The sequence below is a fragment of the Podarcis vaucheri genome (genome assembly GCF_965113315.1).
Source record: "Podarcis vaucheri genome assembly, chromosome: 10".
Taxonomy (NCBI): Eukaryota; Metazoa; Chordata; class Lepidosauria; order Squamata; family Lacertidae; genus Podarcis; species Podarcis vaucheri.
The window spans coordinates 72,433,372-72,455,952 of record NC_138748.1 but is presented as its reverse complement, the minus strand read 5'-3'; the positions used below and the strand labels follow the sequence as shown (position 1 = coordinate 72,455,952).

At 47.2% G+C, this 22,581-nt stretch overlaps 1 protein-coding gene across 1 annotated transcript; it reads right to left on the bottom strand.

Moving 5' to 3' along the window:
* Positions 1–683: 683 nt before the first annotated feature.
* LOC309541332 (uncharacterized protein) lies at positions 684–22,311 on the bottom strand. The gene is made up of 2 exons (XM_082239104.1): positions 20,445–22,311; positions 684–2,393 (listed from the first exon to the last, which is right to left on the bottom strand). The coding sequence occupies exon 1, from the start codon at positions 22,250–22,252 to the stop codon at positions 20,774–20,776; it is 1,479 nt and encodes a 492-aa protein (XP_082095230.1). The 5' UTR covers positions 22,253–22,311; the 3' UTR covers positions 684–2,393; positions 20,445–20,773.
* Positions 22,312–22,581: the final 270 nt, after the last annotated feature.

The following is a 22,581-nucleotide window of genomic DNA, read 5'->3' as shown; positions in this document are numbered from 1 at the left end:
AACCTCTAATCACTGGGATGTTTTGAAACATAAATATCATTCTTGGGAGTATGTTCATTTTTATTGCCGCCATCCTTCCCGCCCACAAAAGTTTTACTCTGTTCCACGTATCTAGATCTTTTTTGATCTCCTTCCATGTTGTGAAGTAATTATCCTGAATTAAATTTATGTTTTTTGTGGTTAGCCAAATTCCCAGATATTTTATTTTTTTAGCCACCTTGATTCCATTCTGTATCTCCAGTTTTTCTCTTTCATCTTTTCCCAAATTTTTGGTCAACATTTTTGTCTTTAATTTGTTTAATTTAAAACCGGATAGTTTGCCATATTCTTCTAATATCTCCAAGGCCTTACTAACACTTTTCTGCGGTTCTTCTAGGGATAGCATCAAATCATCTGCGTACGCTTTTAGTTTGTATTCCTTCGTTCCAACTTTGATCCCTCGAATCTCTGGTGTTGCTCTTATTTTGTTCGTAATTACCTCTAATACCATAATGAATAAAAGCGGGGATAGAGGGCATCCCTGTCTTGTTCCTTTTTCAATTTTGAATGAGTTTGTTAGAATATTCTTTATAATCAGTTTAGCAGATTGGTTCAAATAAATCGATTTTATTCCTTCCATAAATTGGCCCTCTAGCCCCGCTTTCTCCATACTTTTTAGTAAGAACAGCCATGAGACATTATCAAATGCCTTCTCTGCATCGATGAAAATCAGCGCCGCAGGTACCTCATTCTTACACTCCAGATATTCAATGATGTTTATAATATGCCTTAGATTGTCCTTGAGTAACCTATTTCAGTCTAAATCTCAATAAAGAAACAAGTATAGATGCCAGCAAGGTGGTCCTAAGAGGGTTTCTTATTCAGCAAAATAGTTATAAGAGGAAAGTAAGAGAACAAAAGAAAGAGGAAATCCTTAGTCAGCTAAGAGAATGTGAGAAAAAATTAATAACAAACCCAAAAGACGAACAAAACATACAAATAACAAAAATGTTACAAACACAGTATTCAATGCTAACAAGTCAAGAAATTGAATGGAAAATTAAGTTAATGAAACAAAAATATTTTGAATCAGCTAACAAAACAGGTAAACTATTAGCTTGGCAACTGCGAAAAAGGCAAAAACAAAATGTAATAAATAAGATAAAAATAGAGGAACAATTGATAGAAGATCCAAAAGAAATAAAGGAAAATTTCCTCAAATTCTATGACAAATTGTACAAAAAGGAAGACGAATAGATAACCCGGATAGAAGAATATTTAGAAGACTACATTGGGAAGACCATAACAGAGGAAGAAAGAACTCAATTAAATAAACCTATAAAAGCAGAAGAGATCCAGGATGCGATAAGGAAGATGAAACCAGGGAAAGCCCCGGGACCAGATGGACTGTCAGCTAAATATTATAAAGTACTAGAAAATCAACTAATGCCAGTACTATGTGACATCATGAACAATATATTAAGAGGAGGTAGGATACCAGAGACATGGAAAGAGGCCCACATTTCGATGATCCCTAAACTGGACACGGATAAATTAAACATCAAAAACTATCAACCTATATCACTATTAAACAACAATTACAAAATTTTCGCAGAGGTGATGGCAAACAGACTCAAAAAATGCCTAGTAAATTTGATACATAAAGATCAAGAAGGATTCCTCCCAAATAGGTCACCCTCTCCCCTTCTCTATCAAAAGGTAAGGTAAAGGTAAAGGGACCCCTGAGCATTAGGTCCAGTCGTGACCAACTCTGGGGTTGCGGCGCTCATCTCGCTTTGCTGGCTGAGGGAGCCAGCGTACAGCTTCCGGGTCATGTGGCCAGCATGACTAAGCCCCTTCTGGCGAACCAGAACAGCACACGGAAACACCGTTTACCTTCCCACCTGAGTGGTACCTATTTATCTACTTGCACTTTGACATGCTTTCGAACTGCTAGGTTAGCAAGAGCAAGGACTGAGTAATCAGAGATCACCCTGTCACGGGGATTCAAACCACGGGCCTATGGTTTAACCCACAGCACCACCCGCATCCCTGTCAAAAGGTACTTTATATCTAAAATTATTCTCACTATTGTGAGACATTACCTTCATTTAAAGAAATACAGCACACAGGTACACGTACCAGCAGAAGGGAGCAAGGGAGGCAAGAGGCTGGAACGACACAGGGCAATGTGTTTTGTCAGGGAATGGTCTGAAGCCGAATATGGGGGAATCCATTCTCAAGGAGATCAGCTTTCCTCAGAAGAAGAGATGGAGGGGGAGAAACGGCCCCCCTCGTTTCCAGTGGTCTCAGAAGCAGGGAGAGACACAGACACAGAGCAGATTAGACAGGAGTTACCCAGTTCAAGATAATGGCAACACTCAGCTGGGCCCTGAAGCCGGAAGCCGGATCTCCTCTGAGTTCATTGCTGTGAAGAAGAGGGGACTCTGAGAGGAACATGTCCCGCACTCCATACATCTAAATGGGTTCTCCCATTTGAGACTCCCTTGATGTTTCTTAAACACTCCATTATAACTAAAGCACTTTCTGTAATCCTTCCATTTAAACTGCTTCTCCGCTTTGAGTTTGTTGATGGTTTGTCGGGTTTCAACTCTTAAAGTTCTTCCTGTCCATGAGTCTGTTGATCATAGAATCATAGACTCACAGAGCTGCAATAGACCACAAGGGCCATCAAGTCCAACCCCCTGCTAAGCAGGAAAATGTAGGACCTCCCCTAGGACTGAACCTTTATTTCCTTTCCTGAAATTTGTATGGTTTGTCTCTTGGGTGCGTTTGTTGGCGTAAATTAAAGGGTTCCACTCTGACTGAAGCTCCTTCCACACGCCATAGATTTAAATGGTTGCTCCCCTGTGTGAGTCCGTTGATGTCTTCTAAGGCTTTCATTATGAAGAAAGCTCTTTCCACACTCCATACATTTAAATGGTTTCTCCCCTGTGTGAGTCCGTAGATGAATACGGAGGTGTCCACTCTGACTGAAGCTCTTTCCGCACTCCATACATTTAAATGGTTTCTCCCCTGTGTGAGTCCGTTGATGTGTTCTAAGGGATGCATTGAAATTAAAGCTCTTTCCACACTCCATGCATTCATAAGGTTTTTCACCTGTATGAGTCTGCTGGTGTAATTTAAGGCTTCCATTCTGACTGAAGCTCTTTCCGCACTCCATACATTTAAATGGTTTCTCCCCTGTGTGAGTCCGTTGATGTGTTCTAAGGGATGAATTGGAATTAAAGCCCTTTCCACACTCCATGCATTCATGTGGTTTTTCATCTGTATGAGTCCGCTGGTGTAATTTAAGGTTTCCATTCTGACTGAAGCTCTTTCCGCACTCCATACATTTATATGGTTTCTCCCCTGTGTGAGTCCGTTGATGTATATTGAGGTGTCCACTCTGACTGAAGATCTTTCCACACTCCAGGCATTCAAATGGTTTCTCTGCTGTGTGAGTCCGTTGATGATTTCTAAAGCTTCCATTATGATGAAAGCTCTTACCGCACTCCATACATTTAAATGGTTTCTCACCTGTGTGAGTCCGTAGATGAATACTGAGGAGTCCACTCTGACTGAAGCTCTTTCCGCACTCCATACATTTAAATGGTTTCTCCCCTGTGTGAGTCCGTTGATGTGTTCTAAGGGATGCATTGAAATTAAAGCTCTTTCCACACTCCATGCATTCATATGGTTTTTCACCTGTATGAGTCCGCTGGTGTAATTTAAGGTGTCCACTCTGACTGAAGCTCTTTTCGCACTCCATACATTTATATCGTTTCTCCCCTGTGTGAGTCCGTTGATGTGTTCTAAGGGATGAATTGGAATTAAAGCTCTTTCCACACTCCATGCATTCATATGGTTTTTCACCTGTATGAGTCCGCTGGTGTAATTTAAGGTGTTCATGCTGACTGAAGCTCTTTCCGCACTCTATGCATTTAAAAGGTTTTTCACCCGTGTGAGTCCGTTGATGTCTTCTAAGGACGCCATTCTGACTGAAGCTCTTTCCGCACTCCATACATTTAAATGGTTTTTCCGCTGTGTGAGTCCATTGATGTGCTCTAAGCCTTCCATTATCAGTAAAGCTCTTTCCACACTGCATACATTTATATGGTTTTTCCCCTGTGTGAGTCCTTTGATGTGTTTTAAGTCTTCCATTTTTACTAAAGCTCTTTCCGCACTCCATACATTTATATGGTTTCTCCCCTGTGTGAGTCCATTGATGACATCTAAGGTCTCCATTCTGACTGAAGCTCTTTCCGCACTCCATACATTTATATGGTTTCTCCCCTGTGTGAGTTTGAAGATGAATATTGAAGTGTCCACTCTGACTGAAGCTCTTTCCGCACTCCGTACATTTATATGGTTTCTCCCCTGTGTGGGTCCGTTGATGTATTCTAAGGTCTCCATTCTTACTGAAGCTCTTTCCACACTCCATACATTTACATGGTTTCTCCCCTGTGTGAGTTTGAAGATGAATATTGAAGTGTCCACTCTGACTGAAGCTCTTTCCGCACTCCATACATTTATATGGTTTCTCTCCTGTGTGAGTCCGTTGATGTATTTTAAGTTTTTCATTTACCCTAAAGCTCTTTCCACACTCCATGCATTTATAAGGTTTTTCACCCGTGTGAGTCCGTTTGTGCAGTTTAAGTTTTCCACTCTGACTGAAGCTCTTTCCGCACTCCATACATTTATATGGTTTCTCTCCTGTGTGAGTCCGTTGATGTATTCTAAGTTTTCCATTTATCCTAAAGCTCTTTCCACACTCCATGCATTTAAAAGGTTTTTCACCCGTGTGAGTCCGTTGATGTGTTCTAAGGCTTCCATTGAAACTGAAGCTCTTTCCGCACTCCATACATTTAAATGGTTTTTCCTGTTGGAGGTCGTTGATGTGAGCTATGTATGCTCATTCAGTGAAGCATATCCCACATTTGACACATTTTAATTTCTCTTCCTAATTAAACTGAAGGTGCCCGATCCCCTGAAGTTGTGACTGTCTTCTCCTTCACCTTCTTCAGAGTGGGAGGAAAGGAAATCCTGTTTGGGTTTCAAGGAAGAGAACAAAGGAAAAGAGAGCACATCAGATGCCATTAGCACCACCTCATATTTCAACATATCCTACATTTCCCCGCATCCTACCCTTGTTCCAAATTTTTAGGAAATGAAAATGCAAAGTCATCAAATGATAGTAATGCAGCAGCAACATTTCATAATCCTCAATCAGCAGCATGATAAAGCAGCATGATATTGGAATGCAGACTTTTCAAACCAATTGTTTTCTCACCAGGAAAGGCAGCTGCTCTCTGTCCATGAAAAGGCCCTCTCTTTCTCTGGTCCATCGTTCCTTTGGACATTTCCCATCCTCTGCAACATAATCGTCCATCCACCTCTGTCTCTTAATGAATCACCTGCACAGTCCCATTGGCCTCAGGAGGTCCATATGGACTATTATGTGAGACCTAGGCCTATGCCTTTTCCAGGGACTGTGGTCTGGGTTAGTCAGAGAACTAGTGACAAGTCTTGGTGCTTCGGGTCAGCTGAATGGGTGCTCAGGGAAGCTCCTGTTCTTGGAGATGGACCTCCGTCTAGATGCCTTGCATTGAATGGAAAGAGAAGGAGAAGAAGGAAAGCAGCTGACGCATGGGAATCCCAGACGGAGAAACCCACCCCCATTGCTCCTTATAATAATGAGGTGCAGCCTGATCTAGTGCCTGTCTCCTGAATCAGGACTATCCTAAAATGACACTTACAAATCTGAATACTAAAGGCAAATAGATAACCGTACTTAATGGAAACTTCATCCTTGAATATGTAGTATTGATTCATTAACAGCCTGAAGTTACGTTGTTTCTTGAAAAATAAATTTATTCCTGATCTGTCTTAAATATCATAATGATAGGATGGCTTGGGGTGTTAGGGGAGCGGTAGTACCTTTGGTGGACGACATGTAGTCCACCTTGTGGGGTAATTTTTCCACCATTGGTCCCCACCCTGCACTCAGCTCTCACCTGTGGCTTCCAGAAGCTGTCAGCATGCAACAGAGGCAGCGATCCAAGCAACGGCTTCAACGGGCTGGCTAAACCAGGTGAGGATATCTGCTGGGTCTCAAATTCTTGGTGGGTTGGGGAATTCTGCTGCAGGTGAAGGCAGACCCTGGTGGATGGAGAGGAGAACAACAGTGAATCCCACAGTCAAAAAGGCAGATTCCGCCCATGCTGCAGAGGAAAGTGAAGGGCTGATGTGATTGTCAACCGGGGAAGGAAGCCCATCGAGAAGGAAAACTCTGATCCTAAACCTTCACTGCCTTGTGAGTTATCTTCAGGAGAAGAGAAGGCTATGGGGGGAAACCTACACAAATCCAGAATGGACTCTCTAAGACGGTTGGATGGTGTCCTCCACACCTCCTTCCAGCATCTCCGATGGCCCCTTTAAACCTAATGAAAGTCTTGGGCCTGGAGCTTTTGGAGGGGCAGGACCAGGAAAGCTTCTGCCACCATTATCCTTCCAATTCGGATTCAGGCCTCATCATGGGGCTGAAACTGCCCTGGTTGCACTGCTTGATGAACTCCGATGGGCTAGAGACCAAGGGGAACAAAGCTCTTTCCTTGTTCTGCTGGTTCTCTCAGCGGCTTTGGAGACCCTTGACCATGGTGTCCTACTGGACCCTCTAGGGGAGCTAGGGGCACAGCTGTGCAGTGGTTCCCCTCCTTCCTCCTGGGCCATGTCCAGTAAGTGGTGTTGGGGGATGAGTGTTCAGACCTCTGGGCTCTCACTTGTGGGGTTCCTGAGGGCTCCATCCTCTCCCCCATGCTTTTTAATATCTATATGAAGACGCTGGGAGAGATCATCAGGGGGTTTGGGGTGGGTGTTCCCCGGTATGTGGATGATACCAAGCTCTACCTCTCTTTTAAATTGGAACCAGTGAAGGTACTGTATGAGTGTCTGGAGGCAGTTGAAGGATGGATGGTGGCTAACAGATTGAGGTTGAATCTTGACAAGACAGAAATACTGTCCCAGGGGGAAAGGGGGCAAGCAGGTGTGGGAGACGCCCTAGACCTGATGTAGGTAACTGTGCCCCAAAAGGATCAGGTGCACAACCTGGGGGTCATTTTGGACTCACAGCTGTCCATGGAGGCGCAAGTCAATTCTGCGTCCAGGGCAGTTGTCTGCCAGCTCCATCTGGTACGCTGGCTGAGACCCTCCATGCCTGGAGACTGTCTCCCCAGAGTGGTGCATATTCTGGTGATCTCCCGCTTGGACTACTGCCATGCACTACATGGGGCCATCTTTGAAGGTGACTCGTAAACTGCAACTAATCCAGAATGTGGCAGCTAGAGAACAGAATGGGAGCAGCCGCTGAGACCACATAACACCAGTCTGAAAGGATCTTCACTGACTCCCAGTACATTTCTGAGCACAATTCACATTGTTGGTGCTAACCTTTAAATTGGTGTGGTTGCATTTTTCAGGCATAGATTCCTGTTATGCCTTCAGTCACAAATTTATTTGCTGAAGGAATTTTTTGCTGTCTCTGAGCTTTATTTCCTACTCTGCTAATTGTATGTTGGACTTGCTCTGGAGATCATTGTGGAGCAGCAAGATCATTGACCTAAAGCCCTACAGCCTCACTCTCTATAGACCTGAAGGAGTGTCTCCACCCCCATCACTCAGTCTGTACACTGTGGTCCTCCTTCGAGGGTCTTCTGCTGGTTCAAAACACCCCGTGAGAAGCGAAGTTACAGGGAAGCAGGCATAGGGCAAGGAAATGGGCAACTATCTGACATTTAGAAGACAGCTGAAGGCAGCCCTGTATCAGGAGGTTTTGAATGCCTGATGTTTTACTGTCTTTTATTTGTACTGTAAGCTGCCCAGAGTGGCTGGTGAAACCCAGCCAGTTAGGCAAGGTAGAAATACTACAATCATTCGTATTATATTCTTATTCTTTTGTAGTTATTTTGGATTTTGTACTGCCATATCAGCTCACAAAATGTCATGGGTGGAGAAAATCACAGGGATGCCATAAACGGTAATCCCACCCACTACTTCTCATTTACATACAGTCTGTAAATAAGGGGAGGTCACATACCTCACCTGTGCTAATACTGGCACTCTTTGGCCTGTGTAGACACACCTTGTATGTAGAGCCTCCAGCCACAGGCACTGTCTATCACGAAAATGGGTCCTTTGACTGGGAAGAATCTCAGCTTGTCAGTCACTCTGACATTCCCTACCAAAAATAAGAGGAACAGAAATGCTTTTGAGGTGCAACTTCTGTATCAAGCCTGAGAGCCATTCCATGGACTCTGCACCCCTTTTTCTGATGACAGGTGTACATTGTCCTCATCCTCAATGAAGATGGCAGTGGAAAAGACATTAAGGATGGAAGCCTGAGAGAGAGGAAAAGGTTTCTGGCTGATTCCCGGGTGGGATTGCGGAAACCAAGAGCCGCTTCTGAGAAGGCCTCTCCCCTCCCCTCTTCCTCTCCGGATTTGAACCGCTGCGACCGGGCAGGGCAGGGGTTTATGGGGGCGTGAAGAGGATGCAGCTTGCAAGAAGGAAGCCACACGGGGGTCTCTATCCAGGCGTCCCTCGAGCCCGTTAACCCTTTCATGACCCGCCTTTCTCCGTGCAGATCCCACAGGGACCCAGGGATGCCAACGTGGGGGAAACGGGGCAAAGGGGCCCTCGTGGGGACCCCCTCGGTGGGCGCCCCTTGTCCGCCGCTGCCAAGGCGCAGCACGGATGCAGGGATCTAGGCCATGCCGACGGGACCCACGAATGGCGCTTTGGGGAGCTGGCGCGGCGTCCCTACCTGGGTCCTTTTCTGTCCTCCCCCCCCCCGGGACCCCTTTACCTCTTTGTCCTCGCTCCAGATTCTCCTTTTCTTTCCTGCAACATCCACGGGGGGGGGCTTTGTCGCCTGCTGCCCCTCCTCCCCTTTCCGAAAGCGCGCGCCCCTAGAGCTACGGCGCAGAGCAGCAATCCGGAGTGGAAGCTCCACTTCCGGGAGAAGCAGGCAGGTTGGGAACAGAGTTCTATTCCCGGAACAGAGGTCGGATGGCGAGGAGGAGGAGCAACATATTGCGGAGGGGATTTGGGATTGTGGGGGCGGGGTGAGGGAAGGATGTGCCGGGAGGGGAGGAATTGGGGGGAGGGAGAGAAAGGTTTCCCTCCTCCCCTCTTCCATCTGTGGATCAGGAGAGCGGGGGAGGGGCTGATCCCGCAAACTAATTACTAAGTGGGGTTCCCCCCTCAATGTTTACATTGCGAAATCCTTCCCTCGCCCACCCCACGCCACGAGCCGTGCGTCCGTGTTTTAGGTATTGGTGCTCTTCAGACCAGGAGGGGGGGACAGTTATACGACTCTCCCAAAAAAACCCAAACCCCACCACACACTCTGACTAAGGCCAGGACAATGACCGTTGACACAGGCACCTTCCATGCGCAACAGCCAAGAGGCTCAGAGAAGCAGCCTATACAATTGTAGCAAGAAGCGGATACAATGAATCGGACTGTTTCCTCCGACTATCCAATACGCCTAATGGTTCCTCTGGAATTGGGGGATCCAGGGCTCCCCCTGATCTATAATCCCTTAGGAGGCAGGAGGCGATCAAGGGCAGCACATGTCCCAGGCAGAAATCCATCGGGATGGCGGGTTGAATCCTCATGCATTCAAAGGAGAAGCGCAAGATCAATCCGGAGAGCCATTCCATGGACTCCGAACCCCTGTTTCTGATGACAGGTGTACATTATCCATTTCTGGCTGCTTTCGGGGGGGGGGGGTTGCGGAAACCAAGAGCCGCTTCTGAGAAGGCCTCTCCCCTCCCCTCTTCCTCTCCGGATTTGAACCCCTGTGACCGGGCAGGGCAGGGGTTTATGGGGGCGTGAAGAGGATGCAGCTTGCAAGAAGGAAGCCACACGGGGGTCTCTATCCAGGCGTCCCTCGAGCCCGTTAACCCTTTCATGACCCGCCTTTCTCCGTGCAGATCCCACAGGGACCCAGGGATCCCTGCGTGGGGGAAACGGGGCAAAGGAGCCCTCTTGGGACCCCCTCGGTGGGCGCCCCATGTCCGCCACTGCCAAGGCGCAGCACGGGTGCAGAGATCTAGGCCACGCCGACGGGACCCACGAATGGCGCTTTCAGGAGCTTTCGGGGGTCTCTGGTTCCTTTTCTGTCCTCCCCCCCCCCGCGACCCCTTTACCTCTTTGTCCTCGCTCCAGATTCTCCTTTCCTTTCCTGCAACATACACCGGGGGGGGGGCGGTGTCGCCTTCTCCCCCTCCTCCCCTTTCCGAAAGCGCGCACCCCTAGAGCTACGGCGCAGAACAGCAACCCGGCACAGAAGCTCCACTTCCGGGAGAAGCAGTCAGGTCGGGAGGGGGGCTCTCCCCCCCTATTCCTGGAGGAGAGGTCGGATGGCGAGGAGCAGGGGCAACATATTGGGGAGGGGATTTGGGATTGTGGGGGCGGGGTGAGGGAAGGATGTGCCGGGAGGGGAGGGGAGGAATTGGGGGGAGGGAGAGGAAGGTTTCCCTCCTCCCCTCTTCCATCAGTGGATCAGGGGAGCGGGGAGGGGCTGATCCCGCAAACTAATTACAAAGTGGGGTCCCCCCCCCAATGTTTACATTGTAAAATCCTTCCCTCGCCCACCCCACGCCACGAGCCGTGCGTCCGTGTTTTAGGTATTGGTGCTCTTCAAACCAGGAATTGGGGGGCGGTTAAACGACACCCCAAGGCCCCACCACAGCCTCGGACTAAGGCCAGGACAATGACCATTTGCACAGGCACTTTCTATGCACAGCAGCAAAGAGGCTCAGAAAAGCAGCCTATACAATTGTAACAAGAAGCGGATACCATGAATCGGACTGTTTCCTCCGACTATCCAATACGCCTAAGGACTCCTCTGGAATTGGGGGATCCAGGGCTCCCCCTGACTCCATCATCCCTTAGGAGGCAGGGGGCGATCAAGGGCAGCACATGTCCCAGGCAGAAATCCCTCGGGATGGCGGATTGAATCCTGATGCATTCAAAGGAGAAGCGCAGGAAAGCCTTGCAGTTGGGGGGGGTGTGTCCGAATACTATTATGGTTCTTTGGGGAAGAGGGTAGTTAAAACGTGTGGGAAAATAGGGTTACCAACGGGCAGGGTGACATGCTCATTTTTCTAAATGCCAAAGTCTCCTACTTTGTTCCAGAAAATTTTCTATTGGATTCAGACATGTGGTGTGTGTGTGTGTTCTTAGAACATTTATTTTGTATATATTACACCTTTAAATTCTTACATCAATTGCATATGGTTGCACAAACTTTTAACACCTCTCCCCATTTAACACAATACATTTTTCAACAGGGTCATCGATACATCGCAGCAGGAGGCCCCATAAGCTAAAGTGTTGCTTCAGGTTAAGAACAGTTTCAGGTTACGTACAGACCTCCAGAACGAATTAAGTACTTAACCCGAGGTACATTCCAAGTATGTTTCCGAGCACAATTCAAAGTGTTGGTGCTGACCTTGAAAGTCCTAAATGGCCTCGGTCCTGCATACCTGAAGGAGCGTCTCCACCCCCATCATTCACCCGGACACTGAGATCCAGTGCCAAGGGCCTTCTGGCGGTTCCCTCATTGTGAGAAGTGAGGCTACAGGGAACCAGACAGAGGGCCTTCTCGGTAGTGGCGCCCGCCCTGTGGAACATCCTCCCATCAGATGTCAAAGAGATAAACAACTACCTGACATTCAGAAGACATCTTAAGGCACGGATGTCAAACACAAGGCCCGCGGGCCGAATCTGGCCCGCCAGACCTCATCATGTGGCCCGTGTAGCCACCGTTCTCGCCCGTCCAGGGCACCATCGCCTGGTTGTGCACCGCGTCACCTTTCAGCACGAAGGAGGTGGTGAGCAGAGAGGCCGCCTCCGGAGGTCCCCCGCCGCCCGCCTGCCTCGTCCCGTGGGCTGCCGCGTCTCTGCTGGCCACTCCGGTCCGGCGGGCGCGCCGCCCAGGAGGCGCCCAGCGCGAGCAGCAGCAGCAAGCAGAGCGGAGCTACCCGGCCGGACGCTCCTCCGCCGGCCCTGCAGCCACTGCTGGCGCCATGCTCGGCCTCCGCTGTGGCTGCGCCTCTGCCGCCAGGCAGGGATGTGAGTCTGGCAGGCGAGGCGCGGTTGCGGAGGACGGGAGGGAGCGAGTCGAGATGGAGGCGGGAGCACGGCGCGGACGCACGGCATGGGAAACAACATGCCAGCAGGGCTTCCACGCCCAGGCGAGGCGCAGCGCTGCTCTCTGCCGGCGGGCCCCACCGAGCCCCGGAGCCAGGCCGGCCGCCTTCCCCGACGGCTGCTGGCAGCAGGGCTGCAGCGGGCGCGCCGGAGCAAGTGGACGGGAGCCCGCGCCTGGGCAAGCGAACGTCCCCCTCAGCCTCGGCTTGCCACGGAGGGCAAGGGAGGCGGCTGCCTCAGGCAGCAGGATCCACAGGGGCAGCTCGGCCCGTTGGGGAAATGTGCTTCCTCCACCAGCGCCAGATTTGGGGCCGTGCGGGCGCCTCACCCGCCCCAAGCCAAGGGAGCACAAAATAATGATAACGATGCCTATTTATTCTATTGGGGGGGCAAATTTTGTCCTCACTCAGGGTGGGTGCCATATTACCAAAGTCCACCCCTGCGAGTGCCCCTGTCCGTACTGAGTAAGCCCCCCAGCCCCTAAAAGCAGACAATACCAACTTGTCAACATTGTGATAGTGATGTTGTGATACGGTAGCGATATATTGCAGTGTTGAAAAGCAGAGGGAGGAACAAGCAGCATTGGCCCCCGTCAGAAACTGGGGTGCAACCGGCACATCTCCCCCCCCCACCAGCGCCTGGCACAGGGAGGAGGCAGTAACAGGCGGAGAAGGAAGAGAAGGCGCAGACAAGCCCCAGCCACAAGACGCAGTCCAGTAAAGGTGCCCTCAGACTGGGCCTGCACAATGCTTTGATACATCACCACAGGGGCAGACTTTAGTAATCTTTCATAACAGGGGTGTCAGCCTGAATAAAATATTGAGGGGGGGGGCAGGTAGGCCCCACCTCACATCACCATCATTATCATCATTTATTACTGGTCAAAGACCAGCTCGAACCTCACATAATTTATCACATGCCACACACACCCCATTTAAATGTCAAAGCCCATCAACTTCGGGGGTCTCAGCCTGCTCAAATATTTTAGGCCGATACAACTGGCCCTTTGAGGGTGACCAAACTGCTGATGCGGCCCCCGATGAATTTGAGTTTGACACCCCTGTCTTAAGGCATCCCTGTTCAGCGAAGTTTTTAATATGTACTGCTGTACTGTTTTTAACACTTGATTGGGAGCCGCCCAGAGTGGCTGGGGAGACTCAGCCAGATGTGCGGGGTATAAATAATAAATTATTATTATTATTATTATTATTATTATTATTATTATTATTATTCCACTGTGCGGCATTAAACATTAAAACACTTTGCTAAACTCCAGAAATGTGCCCCTAGAAGAAATGTGCTTCGCCAGTCAGAGGCAGCTGAGCTTCTCTGGTGCTCAAGTGCTGCCAGTGGGTTTCCCAGAAGAGGCCCCTGCTGGGCCCTAGGAGGACAGGGGCCCCTTGGGCCTGATCCTACAGAACTTGCCTGATGTTCTGAGGCAAGTGAATCCTCCTTTGTCCTTCAGGGAGAACAGGGTTTCCCAAATTTGGGTCACCAGCTGTTTTTGGACTACAGATCCCACCATCCCAAGCTAGCAAGACTAGGAATGATGGGAATGGTTGGCAGGCCCTCCAGGTGGCTCTGGCAAGTGAGCCCAGCTGCATGTGACCAGGGTGGGGGGAATTCCTTCCTAGATTCCAGAACTGGCCATCACCTTTGAGTATAGGGTCAGTGCCCCTATTCCTCCAGCAGGAGTGATTGTGGGGCTTCCTTGCCCGCTTCCATTCAGCTCCGCCATTCCCAAAGGGCACTTCTTCTTCAGCCATTGTGGGAGCAGACTGGCTGGAAGTTGAAGCGCCTTCCCTTTGAGTAGGCTTTGCTTTTCTTTCTGCCGGACTGACCCCAAGCAATCAACACCCTCTCTGCCGAAGGGCTTTCACTATAGGGCCATGATTCATTTGGAAGGGCCGTCAAAGATGGATACGTGCGGTGAACCCAGCCGTAACACTCCCTTGGAGAGGAAAACATCAGAGCAAAAAAGGCCAAACACACAAAGAACGCCAGCCCAATCTAGATAATTCAATGATAGGACACTCCATTACGCCTTTGGCAGATCCAGAATTTCACCACCCTTTACCCCAGTTGGAATCTGATCAGCCAATGCCAAGTGACGCTCCTCCCAAGGGAAATGTGACACACAGAAAGCCAGAGGTAGATTTAATTGTCTTTTACCCCCCCCCCCGATGGTCCCAGCAATTCAGATAACACCGTCAATGCCGGGAAATCGGGAAAATGCTGCAACTCAACCCCGAGAACAACAACACCATGCATATCCTAAGAACGGTTGCATCACTACCGAACCAGTGGGAGAGCTGATAACAATTTCCCCACCACCCCTCCATAACTTTTCCGCAGAGTTCCCTCCGCAGCACAGAAGGATGGTGGGAGGGAGGAACACATATTATTAAACGAACACTCCTGTGAATGGAGAGAAGCAGAAAGTGGAGTCCCCAATAGATCAGTATTGGGACATGTGGCTTTTCAACTTGTTCATAAATGATCTAGAGTTAGGAGTGATCAGAGAGGGGGCAAAGTTTGCTGATGGCAGGAAATTGTCCAGGATTGTTCAAAGACAGAATGCAAGGAGCACCTAAAAGAGCTCTCCAAACAGGGTGATTGGGCTGAAAATACAGTTCATTGTCAACAAGATTAAAGTGACGCATGTTGGGGGGCAGGGAAACACCCTCTTAATATCATGTGCAGAATCATGGGGTCTGAACCGGGTTTCTTTGTGTGCTCTAGGAGACCAGGGGAGAGGGGAGCTGGTCGCAGCAGGAGGGGGGGGGTCTCCCTGGATGCTTCATCAGCCGGCCTCCTCTGGGTCTCCTGGCCCCCTCCTCTCCTCCCTCTGAGCCTGAACTGCTCTCTGCCCCAGCCTCTTCCTGCTCACCAAACCCGGTTTCCTCCAGCTTGCAACACCTCCCTTCCATTCTGCTCCTTTCTCTCTTTCTGCTCATCGCCATCCCAACACCAGCCCCCAGGCTCTGAGCCTTCTTCCCTTGTGGGTCCGTCAGCTGGTGCCTCACCCCCCCCCCCCCGCCGCACGCAGCCAGTCCATGACAGCAAAAGCAGAAACAGTAAAATCAGTATGATAGTAATATGCAGTCTGGTCCTCTGGTAGGAAAACTCCCTAGCAGCAGGATTGAATAAGAATTTCTGGGACTATGGAAAAGTACTATCTTCCCCAAACCCCAGAATAAGCAGGAGCTCTGGGGTTGCTCCATGGGGTTCATGAGTGAAGATGGGACCCACCAGGATGTCGGAAATCAAGCCTATATCAGTAGTAACTGGCAACATTCCCAGGCACCCGGCTTGGTCTCCTTTTGACCTCCCTGGCTGCATTCCCCAGCAAGATCCAGGCTAGGTGGCGATAGGCGATTCTTCTCAGCGTGAGAACACCCCCCCCCCTCTTTCCTGCCCCCCTGGCAGGAAAGTATCGTAACATACTCCCCCATATGATTCAATGTGCGCTGCGAACAGAGCTTGATCCAGAGAAGAAAACAAACAGTTGTTATACATATAACAATCCCCTGTTGTTTCAGTTCCACCCTTGGAACTACCCGCCACTGGTTTCCCCAGTGTACCTCTCTGGTTGTCTGACTTCCAAGAAATGAGTGCATGTGCATTACCTTGGCTAGGGAATGTGGTGTTACGCTCAGCAACTCCCTGTTGTGTCTTTGTCTCTGACTTGGACACACCTTTAACCTGTTTTGAGTTGTCAACAATAGTAACACATGCAATAACCGAGTTAGCAAACTCTTTAGAATACCTCTTGGGTGGTACGCCCTTTGTACCTCTCTCAGACCTGCGTATGAGGTGCTGATCCTCTCTGCTGACTGGTTCAGTTTCAGGACTCTTTGGAGAACCAGTTCCAATAGTGAACAGTGGTTCATCCTTCACTATTGAAGGTCTAGCCATTGTGTGAGATTTCCTCTCAATGAAGAAGATATGAAATTCACTATGTGTTATATACTGAAAGAAAATTACCTTAAAATGCAACATAGATGGTATTTAACACCTGAAAGAATAGCAAAAATGAATAAAAACTGTAGCGATATCTGCTGGCGATGCAACACGGGAAAAGGTACTATGATACATATATGGTGGAATTGTTTAAACATCAAACAATTTTGGGAAATAATATATAATGAAATGAAAAAAATGTTTAGATAATCATTTAGGAAAACACCAGAAGGTTTTCTATTGGGAATAGTACCAGGAAGCCTAAAGGAAGAAGATAAGACCTTATATTTATACGCAACAGTAGCAGCAAGGCTATTGATTGCGAAAAACTGGAAAAGTGGCATAATACCGACAAAAACAGAGTGGCTTGCCAAATTATTGGAGTATTACAATATATCCAAAACAATGGAAGAAATTGGAAGGATTTCAAAAGAAAAGATAGATAGGGACTGGAAGGTGTTTAAAAGATACTTGCAAAATCATATCGAAAAATCAGAACTCCTATTAGAATAAACAAGTTCCGTTTCAAATACTGAAATATCAAATAAGATGGAAAACAACGTGTAATAGAAAAAGAAGTGTGAAATTAGGGTAAAGGTGTGTGAAAGAAAGTAATAGAAGTGGAAAGATATTGTAATTGAGTAGATTGGAAGTCAACACAAAGGTGGGGTGAAGGGTCGGTGGATGGTGATGGGGAAAGGAACTATTTGTGGGATTGAGTGTAAGTATGTTTGAATATTTTTAAAGATTGTATGAAATGTATGTTTGTATGCTTGTATATGTGTATTAATGTAAAAAACAAAACAACAAAAAAAGAGATTTCCTCTCAATGACTGTGTCAACTGAGCTCTTTGAGCTATCACTGTCACTCTCAGTACCATTGTAATCAGTAAAATCATCATCATCATCTGAATTGTCCTCAGTGGGAAATGTGTGAACAATTACTCCCTCCTGTTCAGGAGCACTCTCTAGAAATTTTGTGAGAATCGCCTGACCAGATTCAGACAAAATTACTCTGTAAAGACCCTTTTCATAACCCACAAAAATGCCTCTAGCATTCTTTACTCCACCTGGAGCATCAGACTTCACAAGAGACCCAAAAACCTTAAAATGGGCAACAGAAGGTTTCCTGTAGAATAGTCTCTCAAAAGGAGAACTTCCCAAATCTTTTGAAACGTTTCTCAACCAAGTGTAACAATACAGTGGTACCTCGCAAGACGAATGCCTTGCAAGACGAAAGAGTTTTCCGTTTTTTGAGTCGTTCCGCAAGACGAATTTCCCTATGGGCTTGCTTCGCAAGACAAAACGTCTTGAGAGTTCTTGCGAGTTTGTTTCCTTTTTCTTAAAGCCGCTAAGCCGTTAATAGCCGCTAAGCCGCTAATAGCCGTGCTTTGCAAGACAAAAAAAACGCAAGACAAAGAGACTTGCGGAACGGATTAATTTCGTCTTGCAAGGCACCACTGTAACACAATAAAGATTCAGCCCAATACTCATGTGGCAAATGTGAACTCAGCAATTGTGCCTTCATCCCATTTTGCAATTCTTTGTTCACTTGCACACAGACACTTTTGTTCCATGCACCAGCAGAAACAGCAGTCTTGTGCCTTATGCCTCGCTTATCCAGGAAATCCTGAAAATCCTGTAAAAGAAAAACTGGCTTTTCATCTGTGAAAAGACAATCAATGTTAGCATCATGAACATTTTTAACCTTGTCACAAAACTCTTTAAACCTTTCTAAGGCTTCTTGTGGTTTCTGCAATAAGTATATCCGCACATAATGAGAAAAATAATCCACACACACAAGATAATATCTTGCATTGCCTCTAGATGGTGCTAGAGGACCAATCACATCAGCATACATTCGCTGAAAAGCTTTAGTTACTTTTGCCGCCTTCTGGACGTCCTTTGTCACGCCTGTAAGAGAAATCATGTTAGACTCAGATGCAGTACAATTTATGCAATCACTTTGATCAAAAGTCAACAAATACAGTCCATCTTTCTCTCTGGCAGAAAGATACAGCTCTCCATCTTTGAAGATTTTGCAGCTTTCTCTATCATAGGACAAAATCAGTCCTTTCTTTATGAACTGTGAAACACTCAGCAGATTGAACTTTAAATCAGGAACCAAATAGACATTGTTTATAGTCAAGTTTAGACTCTCAAGATACACAGTTCCAAACCCGGTCGCTTCCAGCTCCTGGCCATTGGCCCGTTTCACAGTGAAGCTTTGCTTCTTAAACGTTGAAAACAGTTCTCAGCGTGACGTCATGTGTTGCGTGCAACCTGTGTCCAAAACAAAAGCATTTTCCACTTCTGGTGTGGCTTTTAGTGACATCAAAGCCATAGCTGGTTCCACCTGTGACTTAGTATGAGTCTTGCCTGACGCCTCAGGCTTTGCAGAGCTCCCCTTAGCTCCTTTCTGCTGACGTGGCCTCTTACAGTTCCTCTGAACATGCCCAGGCTGGCCACAATTGCAACAACAAACAACGTTCAGAGCTTCAGCTTGCTCTTCTATTGCAATAGCAGTGGGGGCGCTACAACTCCAAGCCTCACTCCCCCTGTCAGCAACATCTGTTGCAGCAAGAACAGGAGCATCAACAGCAACAGCAGCAACATTTCCTTCACTTCCCCTTTTGGGGTCAAAGCTCTTCTCAGCTTTCGATGAGCTTTCAAGAATCTGGCTATGGCTTTCTTGGCTCTCTCCCTCTGATGGTGCAGCCAACCCTTGCTTCCCATCCCAGCTTCACAAGCTTTTTGGAGGGATTGCCAAGCAACTCGTGGCTCCTCAGCACCCAACAGAATTGTCTCAAGACAAGCTTTCACATTCTCAGCCAAAATTTTGATTACACGCTGTTTCAGTTCATTTTGAACTTCAGCCTTCCTCCCCCGTGCATGTCCAGCATCAGGCAGTGGGGATTGCACTAAGTGCCAAAGTTGCTCTCCCACTAACAAATATTCCATTGCAAAACTCCATTGTTCCCAGTTTTGCACACCCAGTTTCTGACTGAATAAGGCCATCTTCATTCCAGGCCTCAGCTCTCAGTCATGCGCTGGTAAAATCCAATAGCTGGTTGTTTACTGCCTTGCACCTGGCAGTTAAACACAGGCTGTCTTGAAAGTCCCTCCAAGAGCAGTGAGATAACAGGCAAAACAAATGGTGGAATTTTTCACCAGTGTTTTTCCAGCCTCTCACAGTCCCAGCCTTAATTCCGTTGGCTTGTAATTTTCCTCTTTACTTTTCAAAGCTAACTGGCTCAGAAAAGTACTGACATCTCATTGCTTAGCAACTGGACTTGGCTGACCGGCAATAGCAGAGCTTATCAAGCCTCAGGAATGTGAAATATGCAGGCTGTTTCTCCGTGCTGTTTTTATCCAAAAGCAGACACTCTGTGAACCAAAGAATGCTTCAATTCACGTTCACTCTCACAGCTGTAAAAATCACCATACCTTGAGGGAATCCGTTGCTCCTGGCTTATCAGCAAAAACGTCTGCTCCGGTGCTCAGTCCTTGCAGTTTCCATCCGCTCGCTACCACATTCTTCCTTTATCTCCTTGCAGAGGATGAGTACAATCCACCGACCTCTTTTGCTACTGCAAGTAGCAAAACCATCAGATATGCTACCAGATGTCGGAAATCAAGCCTATATCAGTAGTAACTGGCAACACTCCCAGGCACCCGGCTTGGTCTCCTTTTGACCTCCCTGGCTGCATTCCCCAGCAAGATCCAGGGTAGGTCGCGATAGGCGATTCTTCTCAGCGTGAGAAGAACATCCCCCCTCTTTCCTGCCCCCCCTGGGAGGGGAAAGAGATAGACAGAAACGTATTTACATACCTTTATTTCTGTCTTTTGAGAATTACAGAAAACATGACTGCTCTCTTCAAACTCCAGCAGTTGAGTGACAAACACTTCCTGTACTTCCTGTACAAGAACAAGAGGAAGAGCTAATATTACACTCTGAGCTAATTCTGGTGCTTCGCACTGTAAATTGACTATCCCTCTGTTTCCCACGGAACAGTCCCAACATTCCATCATGTGATGTTTTCAAGCTAGCATTTTGCAGCTGCATTGCATCCATATCGTAACACAGGAGATTTCCCTCGTACCTGCAGCCCCTCCTTCCCCCTCTTGCAATTAGGCTTGGGGGAAATCTCCCGTTAAATTACAGTATATTAAGTTTTCTTCAGAACGCGCAGGGGGCAGGGATGAAGTTCTGGTGAAGAAGCAGAGTTTGGAGATCATGTGGTGGTGGGGGTGAGAGGGTTTGGTACATAAACCAGTGGAACTCTGAGCGGAACATGTCCCGCACTCCATACATCTAAATGGGTTCTCTGCTCTGAGAGTCCCTATATGTTTCTTATACACTTCATTATAACTGAAGTTCTTTGTGTATTCCTTCCATTTAAACTGCTTCTCCTCTTTGAGTTTGTTGATGGTTTGTAGGGTGTCAACTATTGAAGTTCTTCCTGTGCATGAGTCTGTTGATGCAGGACTTCAACTAGAACTGAACCTCTATCGCCTTTCCTGACATTTATATGGTTTGTCTTTTGTGTGAGTTTGTTGAGGTAAATTAAGGCTTCCACTCTGACTGAAGCTCCTTCCACACACCATAAATTTAAATGGTTTTTCCCATGTGTGTTTGCTGATGTTTTCTAAGATTTCCACTCTGACGGAAGCTCTTTCCACACTCCATGCATTTAAAAGGATTCTCCCCTGTGTGAGTCCATTGATGTCTTCTAAAATTTCCACTCCGACTGAAGCTCTTTCCACACTCCATACATTTGAATGGTTTCTCCCCTGTGTGAGTCCGCTGGTGTAATTTAAGGTCTCCATTCTGACTGAAGCTCTTTCCACACTCCATACATTTAAAAGGTTTTTCACCCGTGTGAGTCTGCTGATGTGTTCTAAGGGATGAATTGAAAGTAAAGCTCTTTCCACACTCCATACATTTAAAAGGTTTTTCATCCGTGTGAGTCCATTTGTGCAATCTAAGGTGTCCACCCTGACTAAAGCTCTTTCCGCACTCCATACATTTAAATGGTTTCTCCCCTGTGTGAGTCCGTTGATGTGTTCTAAGGGATACATTGAAAGTAAAGCTCTTTCCGCACTCTATGCAGTTAAAAGGTTTCTCTCCCGTGTGAGTCCGTTGATGTGTTCTAAGGGTTCCATTATCTCTAAACCTCTTTCCACACTCCATGCATTCATATGGTTTCTCATCCATGTGAGTCCGCTGGTGTAATTTAATGTCTCTTTTTCGACTCAAGCTCTTTCCACACTCCATACATTTAAATGGTTTCTCCCCTGTGTGAGTCCGTTGATGTATTCTAAGATTTCCACTCTGACTGAAGCTCTTTCCACACTCCATACATTTAAAAGGTTTCTCCCCTGTGTGAGTCCGCTGGTGTAATTTAAGGTCTCCATTCTGATGGAAGCTCTTTCCACACTCAAAGCATTTAAAAGGATTCTCCCCTGTGTGAGTCCGTTGATGTCTCCTAAGATTTCCATTCTGACTGAAGGTCTTTCCACACTCCATACATTTAAATGGTTTCTCCCCTGTGTGGGTCCGCTGGTGTAATTTAAGGTCTCCATTCTGACTGAAGCTCTTTCCACACTCCATACATTTAAATGGTTTTTCACCCGTGTGAGTCTGCTGATGTGTTCTAAGGGATGCATTGAAAGTAAAGCTCTTTCCACACTCCATACATTTAAAAGGTTTTTCACCCGTGTGAGTCCATTTGTGCAATTTAAGGTGTCCTCTCTGACTGAAGCTCTTTCCGCACTCCATACATTTAAATGGTTTCTCCCCTGTGTGAGTCTGTAGATGTATATTGAGGTGTCCACTCTGGCTAAAGCTCTTTCCAGACTCCATACATTTGTATGGTTTCTCCCCTTTGTGAATCTGCTGGTGTAATTTAAGGCTACCATTCTGACTGAAGCTCTTTCCACACTCCATGCATTTAAAAGATTTCTCTCCTGTGTGAGTACGTTGATGTGTTCTAAGGTTTCCACTCTCAGTGAAACTCTTCCCACACTCCATACCTTTAAATGGTTTCTCCCCTGTTGGAGTTCGTTGATGTGAACTATATGTGCTCATTCAGTGAAGCATATTCCACATTTCACACATTTTAATTTCTATTCCTTATGAAACTGAAGGTACCCTGTCTTCTCAATCTCCTTCTTCAGAGTGGGAAGAAAGGAAATCCTGTTTGGTTTTCCAGGAAGAGAACTAAAGGAAAGAGAACACATCAAGCTCAATTAGCACCTTCTCCTATTTCAACGTTTCCCTCACCTCCTACCCATGTTCCCAATTTTTAGGAAGTGAAGTTGCAATGTCATCAAATGATAGTAATTCATGAGCAACTTTCAAAATCCTCAATCAATGTTCATAAAGCAGCTTGATTTTTTATAGAATGGTTTGCTGTC

Coding starts and splice junctions, on each gene's coding strand:
- LOC309541332 (XM_082239104.1), bottom strand. CDS start 22,252: ATGAGCACATATAGTTCACATCAACGAACTCCAACAGGGGAGAAACCA.